Source organism: Panthera tigris, chromosome B3 (genome assembly GCF_018350195.1).
Source record: "Panthera tigris isolate Pti1 chromosome B3, P.tigris_Pti1_mat1.1, whole genome shotgun sequence".
NCBI classification, from domain to species: Eukaryota; Metazoa; Chordata; class Mammalia; order Carnivora; family Felidae; genus Panthera; species Panthera tigris.
The window spans coordinates 60,346,065-60,358,954 of NC_056665.1; the positions used below are offsets into that span (position 1 = coordinate 60,346,065).

Genomic DNA, 12,890 nt, shown 5'->3' on the forward strand with positions numbered 1-12,890 from the left:
CATAGAGCCCGATACAGGGCTTGATCCCACAATACTGGGATCATAACCTGAATGGAAATCAAGAGTCAGACACTCAAACAGCTGAGTCACCCAGGTGCCCCAAAATCCAGTTTTAAAACATTTCCAATAACTCCCCAAGTTCCCCCAAGTCAGAACACAATCAATCTCCATTCCCATCCCTTTCCCCAGACAACCACTCACCAATTTTCTACATATAAATTTGTCTTCTCAGGGGCGCCTGGGAGGCTCAGTCCGTTAACTGTCCAACTTCGGCTCAGGTCATGATCACGTGGTTCATGGATCTGAGCCCCTCCTAGGGCTCTGTGCTGACAGCTCAGAGCCTGGAGCCTGCTTCAGATTTTGTGTCTCCCTTTCTCTCTCCCCCTCCCCTGCTCACGCTCTCAAAAATAAACATTAAAAATTCTTAAATTTGTCTTCTCAGTGTATTTCATACAAATGGAATTATACAATGTCTGGCTTCTTTCACTGTGCATAACTATTTTGAGATTCATCCGTGTTGAGGTATGTATCAAGAGTTCATTCCTTTTTATTGCTGAGTAATATTCCATTGTGTGAATATATCAGGTTCAACTTATCCCTTCTTCACCTCTTGATTGACATTTGGATCATGTCCAGCTTTGAGCAATTACAAATAAAGCTGCTATGAATATTTGAGTCCAAGTCTTTGTACAAACATACAATTTCTTTTCTCTTGGGAAAAATAGCTAGGCATGGAATGGCTGGATCATATGGTAGATATATGTTTAAATTCTTTTCCAAAGTTGTACCATTTTATATTCCAACTGGTAATATAGTGGACAAGAACTTCAGCTCCTACATAGCAGGTCATGATTTAGTACAATCACTCTATTAAATTTAGGTATTTTAGGGATGCCTGGGTGACTCAGTCGGTTAAGCGTCCAACTTCGGCTCAGATCATGATCTCACAGTTTGTGAGTTCGAGCCCCACATTGGGCTCTGTGGAGCCTGGAGCCTGCTTCAGATTCTGTGTCTCCCCATCTCTCTGCCCCTCCCCAGCTCGCACTCTGTCTCTATCTCTCTCAAATATAAATAAACATTTAAAAATAAATAAATTTAGGTATTTTAAAAGGTGGATAGTGGTATCTCATTTGATTTTAACTTTCACTCCCTTAATGATTAATGATGTCTGCATCTTTTCAAGGGCTTGATAATCATCTATATATTTTCTTTAGTGAAGTGCTGGCTTAAAATTTTTGCCCACTGTTGTAAGTCGTTTTCTTATTACACTGAGTTTAGATAGTTCTATATATATTATGGATACAAATCCTTTATCAGGTATGTTTTACAGATATATTTTTCCTATCTGTGGCTTTTTAAAAATTCTCTTAATAATGTCTTTCAAAGAAACGTTTTAAATTTTGACCAATTGCAAATTTCAATTTGTTCTTTTGTTCAATTTATCGAAAAACCCTTTGCCTAATCCAGTATCACGAAGGTTCTCCCAAGTTATTTTCAAATTTAATAGTTTCAGGCCTTACATTTATATCTATGGTCTAGTTGGAGTTAATTTCTGGATAAAGTGCAAGGTATGGATTACAGTTGTTTTCTTCTGGTTTTGGTGTGGGTTTTGTTTTGTTTTTTTGGTTTTCTAGGGGTTTGTTTTCTTTTTAACATATGGCTATCCAATTGTCCTACCACCATTTGTTGAAAAGATTATACATTCTCCACTGAATTGTCTTTGCCAAGTTTGTGAAAAGACAGTTGCCTGTACATAGATTTATTTTGGACTCCCTTCTATTCCATGGATCTATTTGTCTATCTTAATGTTAATGCCACACTGTCTTAGCCTTTTATTTTTACCTTAAAAATATTTTTATTAGGGTAAGTTCCAAACATATAGGACAGTAGAAAAACAGTATAATGAGTTCTCAGGTACCTGTCAACATATGGCCAGGCTCACTTTGCTTATATCCCCACTATTTCACCACCCACATTATTGTGAAGTCAATTCATCACTACAATTTCAACTGTAAATATTACAGTATGCATCTCTAAAAAACCCTTAAAAAACACAACCACAATACTATCGGTATACCTAGAACATTATCAACAATTTCTCAGAGCATCAAATATCTAGTCATTGTTCAAATTTCCTATTCAATTTTTTTTTTAGTTTCTTTGAATCAGAATCCAACTAAAGTCCTACATATTATGATTAGTTGATGTATCATTTTTGTAAGGTAGAGAACATTAAATGTAAATGTGCCATAATTTGTTTTTCCAGTTTTATTGAGATATAATTGATATACATTGCATAAGTTTAAGATGTATAACATAATGATTTGATATATGAATATATTGCAAAATGATTACCACAATAAGTTTTGACATCCATTACTTCACACGATTATAATTTTTTTGTCCTTGTGATGTGAATTTTTAAGATCTCTTAGCAACTTTCAAATAATAATCTATCATTGTTAACTCTAGTCATAAAGTTGTACTTTACATCCCCAGAACTTATTTAACTGCATACTTTAGCTTTATTCAATATATGGTTTATCCTGGAGAATGGTCTAGGTGCACTTGAAAATGTATTCTAGGGGCACCTGGCTGGCTCAGTCGGTGGAGCATCTGACTCTTGATCCCAGGGTTGGGAGTTTAAGCCCCACGTGGGCGTGGAGCTTACTTTAAAAGAAAGAAAGAAAATGTATTCTGTAGATGTTAAGTGTTAAATGTCAGGTCACGTTGGTTGATAATGTTGATCAAATCTATATCTTTGCCGATTTCTGCCAAGTTGTTCTACCAATTACTGAAAGTGGATTACTGAAATCTCCAACTACTGTAACTGAACCGTCTATTTCTATTTCTTCTTACATCTTAGAGCTCTACTGTTGAAAGCACATACATGTATAATTGTTATAACTTTTTTTTTAACATTTATTTATTTTTGAGAGGCAGAGAGAGACAGAGCACAAGTGGGGGAGGGGCAGAGAGAGAATGAGACACAGAATCCAAAGCAGGCTCCAGGCTCCAAAGAGCCCAATGCAGGGCTCCAACTCACAAACCATGAGTTCATGACCTGAGCCAAAGTCGGACCCTTAGCCAACTGAGCCACCCAGGTGCCCCTAATTTTACATCTTTTTGATGCACAGACCTTTTATCATTATGAAATGTCCCTTTCTGTCTATAGTATTTGTCTTAAAATTTATTTTTTGCCTGACATTAACATAGTACTGTAAGTCTCTTATGGTCACTATTTGCATGGTGTATATTTTTCTATCCCTTTACTTTCAACATACTTGTATCTTTGGATCTAAGGGCTGTTTCTTGTAGACAGCATATAGTTGAGTTCTGTTGTTATCCAATCTGACAATTTGTACTCTCATCCAATCACACTTAATGGAATTATTGATGTGTTCAAAACTATCCCTACTCTATTTATTTTCCAAATGTCTCATATATTTTTTACACTTCCGTTCTCTCTTCATTGCCTTTTCTGTGTTAAATAATTATTTTTAGTATGTCATTTTAATTTCTGATTTTTGGTTTTTTGTTTTTTAATTTTTTTTTAACGTTTATTTATTTTTGAGACAGAGAGAGACAGAGCATGAACAGGGGAGGAGCAGAGAGAGAGGGGACACAGAATCTGAAACAGGTTCCAGGCTCTGAGCTGTCAGCACAGAGCCCGACGCGGGGCTCAAACTCACAGACGGTGAGATCATGACCTGAGCCGAAGTCGGACGCTTAACCGACCAAGCCACCCAGGCGCCCCAAATTTCTGATTTTTGAATTACATTTTTTAGCTACTTTCTTAGTGATTGCTCTACAGATGACAAAATGCATCACAACTTATCACAATCAACTTCAAAACAATACTAACTTCATTCCTATAAATATAGAAACTTTGCTTGAATAGATCTCCTTTTCCTTCCTATTCCTTTGTCCTATTAGTGTCAATATGTATGACAATGTATGTAATGTATAGTGATTATAATACAGCATTATAATTATTGTTTTATACAATCTTATTTTTAATAACATTAGGAGAAAAAATATATTTATGTAGCTTTTTATATTAACCTACATATTTCCTATTCTCAGCACTTTTCGTTTCTTCTTGTAGACTTAAGTTACTGATATTACTTTCTTTCAGCATGAAACATTTCATTTGGTTTTCTTGTAAGGTAGGCTTGCTAGCAATAAATTCTGGGTTTTTTTTTCTTTTTTATCTAGGAATGTTCTTATTTCATCTTAATTTTGGGAAGTTAGTTTTGCTGCATAGAGAATTCTTGGTTGACAGTTTTATTTCCTTTCAGTACTCTGTTTTCTGAGGTCCAATATTTCTGGTGAGAAGTTGTCCATTAATCATGTAATTGTTCTCTTATATATCCTGAGTCATTTTACTCTAGCTGTATTCAAGATTTGCTTTTTGTCTTTCAATAATTTGACTATGATGTGTCTAGGTATGAATCTTTTTATATTTATTTTACTCAGAGATTTCAAAATACTTCTATCTGTACATTAATGATTTTCAACAAATATTGGAACTTTTGGCCACTATTTTTCAAATTTTTCTTATGCTTATTTTCTTGTGTCTTTCTGGGATCTCCATTACACTTATGTTAACACATTTGCTGTGGTCCAACAGGTCTTTGAGGCTCTGTGCTTTTTTCTTTAATCTTTTTACTCTCTTTTCTTCAAAATGTTTGGTTTCTACTTGTCTGTATGCAAGTTCAGTAATTCTTCTGCCATCTCATATCTACTTAAGTCCCACTAGTAAAGTTTTTTGTTTCAGTTATTATACAGCTCAATTCTGGGACTCCCATTTTATACAACAATTTGTAGGATTTTATTGAAATTTTCTAGAGTCACTGGCATCATTAAACAATTTAACATCTGGAGCACTTAGAATCAATTTCTACTGACTGTTACTGTTTGTTTGTTTGTTTGTTTGTTTGTTTTTCCCCCCCATGGCCATGAGTTGTAGTTTCTTACTTGCTTTTGCATGTCTAATATTTTTGGTCGAATACTAGCCATTTTAGATAACATACTGTAACAACTCTGAATTCTGTTATTTTTTTTCCCCTTAAAAGTGGCAGTGGTTGTTGGGTTTCTCTCGTAACTTGCCTAGGCTAAAAATCTCTAAAATCTGCCTCCCCAGCAATATATAGCCAAAGAATTCTCTGTTCAGTTTTTTCCTTTAGTTGTTTTTACCTCTAAGCTTGGCCTTTTGGGGGCCACTCTGTGTCTACATAGCTAAGTATTCAACAAAAGACAGGTCATAAATTATAATCAAACATCTTGAGCCAATAAAATCTCTATTCTCTGTTAATGGATCTATGTGTGGGCTGGGGAATGCATTAAAAGTTCAGTTTTAGGTTTAGGTTCTGTTCAATACAGGATATGTGAAGATCTTATCAAGTCTGCTATGGCTGCATCATCTTCCAGAACTTCCTGTTAAATCCCCAGATAATTTTCCAGTTCATTTCTTGCGTGAAACAGACTCACAACCTCAGTCTTAAGGGAGCTATTGATCTCCTGTTCCTTGCCATCAATAGCACCACTCTAACTTGAAAAAGGTCCAAATCATGTGAACTCCTCTAGCAGCGGTAGCAACAAAGGTGCTGGCTTTCATGGCCTTCTGTTCCCTCACTCAACTACCTCATTAACAGAGACAGGTAGGGATAGTAACAGCCTAAGGCAACACACCACAGGTTTGTACTATTCTTACCTGCAATTTGGTAGTTTTCTTAAACAAATGTGTGGTTTATTATATGACTCTGGTCTATTTTTAGAGAGGAGAAATGGTTATTTTGACAGTTTTGATGAGGTTTATAGTTGCTTTTGAGGGATAGGATTTGTTGATCTCTTTACTCCGTCATAATAGAAGTAAATCTTCAACCTTTTCATTTTAACACTTATATTTATTTCAGTCTCGCTCCTTGTTTTATCTTTTTAATGTTTATTTATTTATTTTGAGAGAGAGAGAGTACATGGAAGAGAGAGCTGGGAGGGGAAGAGAGAGGATCTCAGGCAGGCTCTGTGCTGCCAGTGCAGAGCCCGACATGGGGCTCGATCCCACAAACCATGGGATCATGACCTAAGCCAACATCAAGAGTTGGACACTTAACCAACTGAACCGCCTAGGTGCCCCTTGCTTGTTTTAAATGCTCATATTGATCACATAGATGTAAAAGTGCTTTGAAATGTTAAAAGTAAATATAAGTTGAAGATATTTTGATTAGTTTTTATGAAACTGCCTCCACCCTTTCTGGTGTAGAGCTTAGGAGATTGTATGTAGGTCCTCCTTGTGACATTAGATCACAGTAAAGGACCTGTAAATGGAAAGGTAAGAAGAAAGGAAAAGAAGTAAGAAAAGACAAGAAAGCCGTCAAAAGGGCCTGAGAAAGGAAGAGATCTAAGCAAATAAAGGGGTAACCAACCTGTGTATAGTAGATAGTGAAGATGGCATGGGATCTGCTGCTGGCTTCATGAACATGAGTGGCTGCTGTGATTCTGTGTACATAAAGGAAGACAATTAGGATAGGTATTGTTTACGCACGGTGGATCCTTAAGAATCCATGGGGAACACAAGAAGTGTTAGTGTCGAGGTTCACAGGTGAGAATCACAAAACATCCATATTTAGTCCAGTTTAGTTAGGAGAGTGGTCCAAAGATGGCAGAAGCAGCATTCTAGGTATGGATATCTGAGAATAAAAGGCAGTGTAGCATCATATTAAACCACATTAGGACATTTTTAAGCAAAAGCAGCAAAAATCAGAGTTGAAAAGGGGAATACTAGAGTGTCGCCAACCTGGAAGAATATCCCCAAAATAGACCCATTTAAAGAAAACAAGAGGAAATAGAGAGCTTGTTGGAGAAGCCTCAAAGAAAAAGTAAAATGTGATTAAACACTAAATATTAATGCTGTAGTGTCAGAAAGGGATTTGAAATGAGATCCTGAATTATGTCAAAGTCATACTTAAGCAAGGTGGAATCCATAACCTCCTTTAGAATTCATTGAAATATTAATCCTTAAAGACAGAAGAGTCTTCCCTTCATCTAAATCTAAGTCAATCATGTTTCAGTTTAAGACCATCTTACTGACTTCTGTTCTCAGAGGAGCTGGAGAATGGAAGAAGAGTCAAACTCCAAAGACAGGTCTCATGATTCAAGGATAAAGAGGAAAAAGTGAAGCCTGACACTTAAAAATCAAGGAACACAGGGTATCCTGAAGACCAGAGTCAAGGTCCTCCAGGATAGTTCCATGAAACCTAAGGAGTAGAATGTCAAACTTAAAGTTCTTCTTTTGGGGCCCCTGAGTGGCTCAGTCAGGTGAGCATCTGACTTCGGCTCAAGTCATGATCTCAGGGTTTGTGAGTTCAAGCCCCATATCGTGCTCGCAGCTGTGAGCACACAGCCTGCTTCGGATCCTCTGTCCTCCTCTCTCTGCCCCTCCCCTGCCTGCATGCTCTCAAAAATGAGTAAAACATTTAAAAATTAAAAAATAAAGTTATTCTTTTATGGTCAATTAACTTGGACATGCTATTAATAGGGTAAATAGAAGACTAAATCCCAACATTTTTCCCAGGTAAAAAAGTCTGTTCTTTCAGGCATATACTAGTAACAGTCTCAGTATTTCCTAGTAACCAACAATATGGAATGTTATCTTACAATAGCTTTTAGGAGAGTCGACAGCACTTATTCATAGCAGATTCAAAACAGTCTTTTTTTAGGTATCCTTTACAAATATATCAAACTAGAAGAAAAATGGTTTTCTGAAACATTTTAAACTATACTGGTTCTTATCTCTATCAAGCCTACAGAAAGAACAATGCAGGCAAGAATCTTTCTTTAGTCCAAATAGCAAAAATTGTGTATTCTAAGACAAAGCACAGAGTAACTCTGGGCTTACTGCCTAATATTATTATATCCAGAACAAACTCCAGCCTATCTACTAGTGAGAAATGCATGAAATCTTAGCTACTGCCCCTTCCGCTGGGTACATTACTGTTCTGAGAAAGGTCTCCTGATTGTGAATGCGGGAAGCTACAGAGAGAAGTATAATCATATACTCCAAAAGGGAGATGAGAACACAGGAAAGAAGAATGAGGCTGAAAGAAGGACAGCAACAAATAAACCTGTTACCTGTTTGCTATTCCCTCCTCCAAGAGTTGAATTACTTGCTTATAGTTGGTAACTACATGTTGAGATAAACCTATCAGATTTGTGAGGGAGGAAAAAGCAAAATAAATAAAATGTTTGATAAAGTTTAACTTCTTCCTGTAGGTCATTAACTTTACCCTATTTTATATAATTTGATAGACAAGAATAAGAGACCTTGACTAAATTCATTAAGATAATAAATTAAATCCACAAATATTTATTGGAAGCCTATTGTCAGGCATTATGATAGGCTCTGGAACCACAGGTCTCTGCCCTCACAGAAAATATAGTCTAGAATTCATACAGTGGTTCTGCTAACAACAACAAAAACAACAGCAATTCCTTACAATTTAGCTACATAGAGTATAAGAAAAGATTTTATATTCCCTCACATTTGGCCCTCACAAAATTTCTGAGGTAAACAGATGCTATGTGCCCCACCAGACGGCAGACTCAATTTGGCATGCAAAACATACAGTACACATGTCCCTATGCAAACACAGTTTACAAGCGTAAGAAGTTATACTATACAAAACCATATGGCCAAATGCCATAGGAGTAGAAGAGATAATAAATGCTAAGGCGATCAGAGGAGTGGCCAGGGCAGGCTCCATGAAGGAAGTGAGACTTGAATTTAGTCACAGAATAGGTAGGCTTTAGATAGGTAAAGAGGAGCTTAAGGATATGAATGCAAGTCTTTATGGGTCGTTAGTGACCAAATCAAAAAGTGCCTTCACAACTGAGTCAGAGATTCAGGAAAAAAGTAACTTCACTGGCTCATTGCTGAATACAATTAGGCTACAAATTAGCAAAGCAATTTCAACACTGCCTGGATTTCTTTAAGAAATTATTGGTAAAGCCACAATGAGATATCACCTCACACGTGTCAGAATGGCTAAAATCAAAAACACAAGAAACAACAAGTGTTGGCAAGGACATGGAGAAGAAGGAACCCTCGTGCACTGTTGGTAGGAATGTAAACTGGTGTGGCTGCTGTGGAAAACAGTGTGGAGGTTCCTCAAAAAATTAAAAATAGAACTACCATATGGCCCAATAATTCCACTATTTACTCATAGAATACAAAAATTTTTTTTTATTTTTTATTTTTTTAATGTTTCTCTATTTGGAGAGAGAGAGAGAGAGAGCGCACGATCAGAGGAGGGGCAGAGAGAGAGGGAGACAGAATCCGAAGCAGGCTCCAGGCTCTGAGCTGTCAGCACAGAGCCCAATGTGGGGCTCAAACTCACCAAATGTGAGATCATGACCTGAGTAGGAGTCAGATACTCAACCGACTGAGTGACTCAGGGGCCCCAAGAACACAAAAATTCTAATTTGAAAAGATATATGCACCTCTGTGTATTGCATTATTTACAATAGCCAAAATATGGAAGCAGCCTAGGGTCCATCGATAGACGAATGGATAAAGGAATTGTGGTATAAGGGCGCCTGGGTGACTCAGTCAGTGGGCATCCTACTCTTGATTTCACCTCAGGTTATGAACATGGAGTTGTGGGATCAAGCCCCAAGCTGGGCTCCACACTGAGCATACAGCCTGTTTGGGATTCTCTTCCTCCCTCCCTTTGCCCCTCTCGCCTGCTTGTTTTCTCTCTCTCTCTCAAAAAAACAAACAAACAGAAATTGTGGTGTATATATATATACACAATGGAATATTGCTCAGCCATAAAAAAAAGAATGAAATCTTGGGGTGCCTGTGTGGCTCAGTTGGTTGAGCATCCGACTTCAGCTCAGGTCATGATCTCGCAGATCATGAGTTCAAGCCCTGGGTCGGGCTCTGTGCTAACAGCTCAGAGCTTGGAGTCTGCTTTGGATTCTGTGTCTCCCTCTCTCTCTGCCTCTCCTGTTCATGCTCGCTCTCTCTCTCTCTCTCTTTCTCTCAAAAATAAATAAACATTAAAAGAATTTTTTTAAAGAATGAAACCTTGTGGGGCGCCTGGGTGGCCTGGGCGTCCGACTTCGGCTCGGGTCATGATCTCGCAGTCCGTGGGTTCGAGCCCCGCATCGGGCTCTGTGCTCAGAGCCTGGAGCCTGTTTCGGATTCTGTGTCTCCCTCTCTCTGTGCCCCTCCCCTGTTCATGCTCTGTCTCTCTCTGTCTCAAAAATAATTAAACGTTAAAAAAAAAATTTTAAAAAAGAAAAAAAGAATGAAACCTTGCAACAACATAGATGAAGCTAAGAAGTATAATGCTCAGTGAAATAAGAAAGAAAGACAAACACCATATGATTTCACTCATATGTGGAATTTAAGAAACAAAACAAAAGAACAAAGGGGAAAAAAAGAGACAAACAAAAAAACAGACTCTTAAACTATAGAGAACAAACTGATGGTTATCAGAGGGGAGGTGGTTGGGGAGATGGGTGAAATAGGTGATGGAGATTGTAAGTACCCTTATCATGATGAGCCCTGGGTGATGTATGGAATTGCTGGATCATTATATAGTACATGTGAAACTAATATAACACTGTATGTTAACTATACAGGATATAAACTAAAATTTAAAAAATAAGATTTTTGGGGCGCCTGGGTGGCTCAGTCGGTTAAGCATCCGACTTCAGCTCAGGTCACCATCTCAGGGTCCGTGAGTTCGAGCCCCGCGTCGGGCTCTGGGCTGATGGCTCATTGCCTGGAGCCTGCTTCCAGTTCTGTGTCTCCCTCTCTCTCTGCCCCTCCCCCGTTCATGCTCTGTCATCTCTGTCTCAAAAATAAATAAACGTTAAAAAAAATTTTTAAAAAATAAAAATAAAAAATAAAAAATAAGATTTTTTAATGAAATAAAATAATAAATAAAAAAGAAATTATTATTATTTAGATGTTATAATTAGTTTTATGGTTATGTTTTTTTTTTAATCTTTACCTTTTAGGGCTACATACTAAAATATTATAGACGAATTGATGAGACATACACAATTTGCCTTAAAACAACACAGAATGAGGGAAAGTAGACAGGAATATAGGTACAGCAAAACTGGCCAGGGGTTAATGATTATTGTAACTGGGTGATGAATACATGGGGGTTCATTATATTAGCCTATTTTTATGTGTGTTCAAAATTCTCTCTAATAAAAAGTTTTAAAAATTGTGGTAATGGTAAGTGAGATAACACAAATCAATCCTTCCAGTACAAACTATTAGAAAAATCTGGACAAGTAATATTAAAGACATACGTTTTGAGGCACAGAGGGATACCCAGATATTAAAAATTTTCTAGCCATATACTGGGCGAAGATGGAAGCCCAGAGAAAAGAGGCCAGCATCTGGGGACACTTTTCCTCTGAGGTCAGTTGCCAGATCTTGAGGGGATATGACTCAGAGCAGTTCCCTTGACAACCTCACTGGTCTAGAGAAACCCAGACTGCAGTCCAGATCCCACCCACAGTTGCCCTATAGAACACCACTTGAGCTGGAAACCCAAAGGGCTAAAACACAGGAATAAAAGAGTTAAAGTACATAGCCTTTGAAGGGTTTGCAACGCAGCTTTGAACGTTGCCAAAACTTAAATTGGACTGAGGTGATTCTGGATCACTAGCATATGCAGAAACCTGGACAAATAAAGAGAAGTCTTCTGCATAGAAAGATATCATTGTCCTACACCTTCAAATTATTTCTAGAAAAAAATTTAGCCAACACTATCTGGCACAAAATTGTAACAAACCAAACATCCAAGTAGATCTGGCAATAAATAAATGAAAACCAGCAAAAATAATAGGCAATATAAAAGAATTATTCACCATGATCTAGTGGGATTCATTCCTGGGCTGTGGGGCTGGTTCAACATTCGCAGATCAATCAATGTGATACATCACATTAGTAAAAGAAAAGATAAGAATTATATGATCCTGTCAATCGATGCAGAAAAAGCACTGACAAAATTCAGCATCGTTTCTTAATAAAAACCCTCGAGAAAGTCGGGATAGAAGGAACATACCTAAATATCATAAAAGCCATTTATGAAAAGCCCACAGCTAATATCATCCAATATGGGGAAAAACTGAGAGCTTTCCCCCTGAGGGAAACATGACAGGGATGTCCACTCTCACCGTCGTTGTTGAACATAGTGTTGGAAGTTCTAACATCAGCAATCAGACAACAAAAGGAAATCAAAGGCATCAAAATTGGCAAAGATCAAGTCAAGCTTTCGCTTTTTGCAGATGACATACTACTACATGGAAAACCCAATAGACTCCACCAAGTCTGCTAGAACTGATACATAAATTCAGCAAAGTCGCAGGATACAAAATTAATGTACAGAAATCAGCTGCATTCTTATACACTAATAATGAAGCAACAGAAAGACAAATAAAGAAACTGATCCCATTCACAATTGCACCAAGAAGCATAAAATACCTAGGAATAAACCTAACCAAAGATGTAAAAGATCTGTATGCTGAAAACTATAGAAAGCTTATGAAAGAAATTGAAGATACAAAGAAATGGAAAAACATTCTGTGCTCATGGACTGGAAGAATAAATATTGTTAAAATGTCACTACTACCCAAAGGTATCTACACATGCAATGCAATCCCAGTCAAACTAGCACCAGCATTCTTCTCGAAGCAGAAGCAATCCTAAAATTTGTATAGAACCACAAAAGACCCCAAATGGCCAAATTAATATTGAAGAAGACCAAAGCAGGAGGCATCACAATCCCAGACTTTAGCCTCTACTACAAAGCTGTAATCATCAAGACAGCATGGTATTGGCATAAAAGAATTTTTTTAAA

General features: G+C 37.3%; 1 protein-coding gene across 4 annotated transcripts in view; it reads right to left on the reverse strand.

The window, feature by feature from the left end:
* STARD9 (StAR related lipid transfer domain containing 9) overlaps window positions 1-12,890 on the reverse strand; it is a 141,182-nt gene that overhangs the window by 52,974 nt on the left and 75,318 nt on the right. For 3 of the 4 annotated variants that reach the window (XM_042989046.1, XM_042989047.1, XM_007081721.3), the window contains 2 exons: window positions 8,134-8,203; window positions 6,429-6,501 (listed from right to left, as the gene is read on the reverse strand). The exons of the other annotated variant lie outside the window; for it this stretch is intronic. In XM_042989046.1, coding sequence (XP_042844980.1) covers window positions 6,429-6,501; window positions 8,134-8,203 — 143 coding nt within the window. The remainder of the gene's footprint in view (window positions 1-6,428; window positions 6,502-8,133; window positions 8,204-12,890) is intronic. 4 annotated transcript variants of the gene reach the window in all.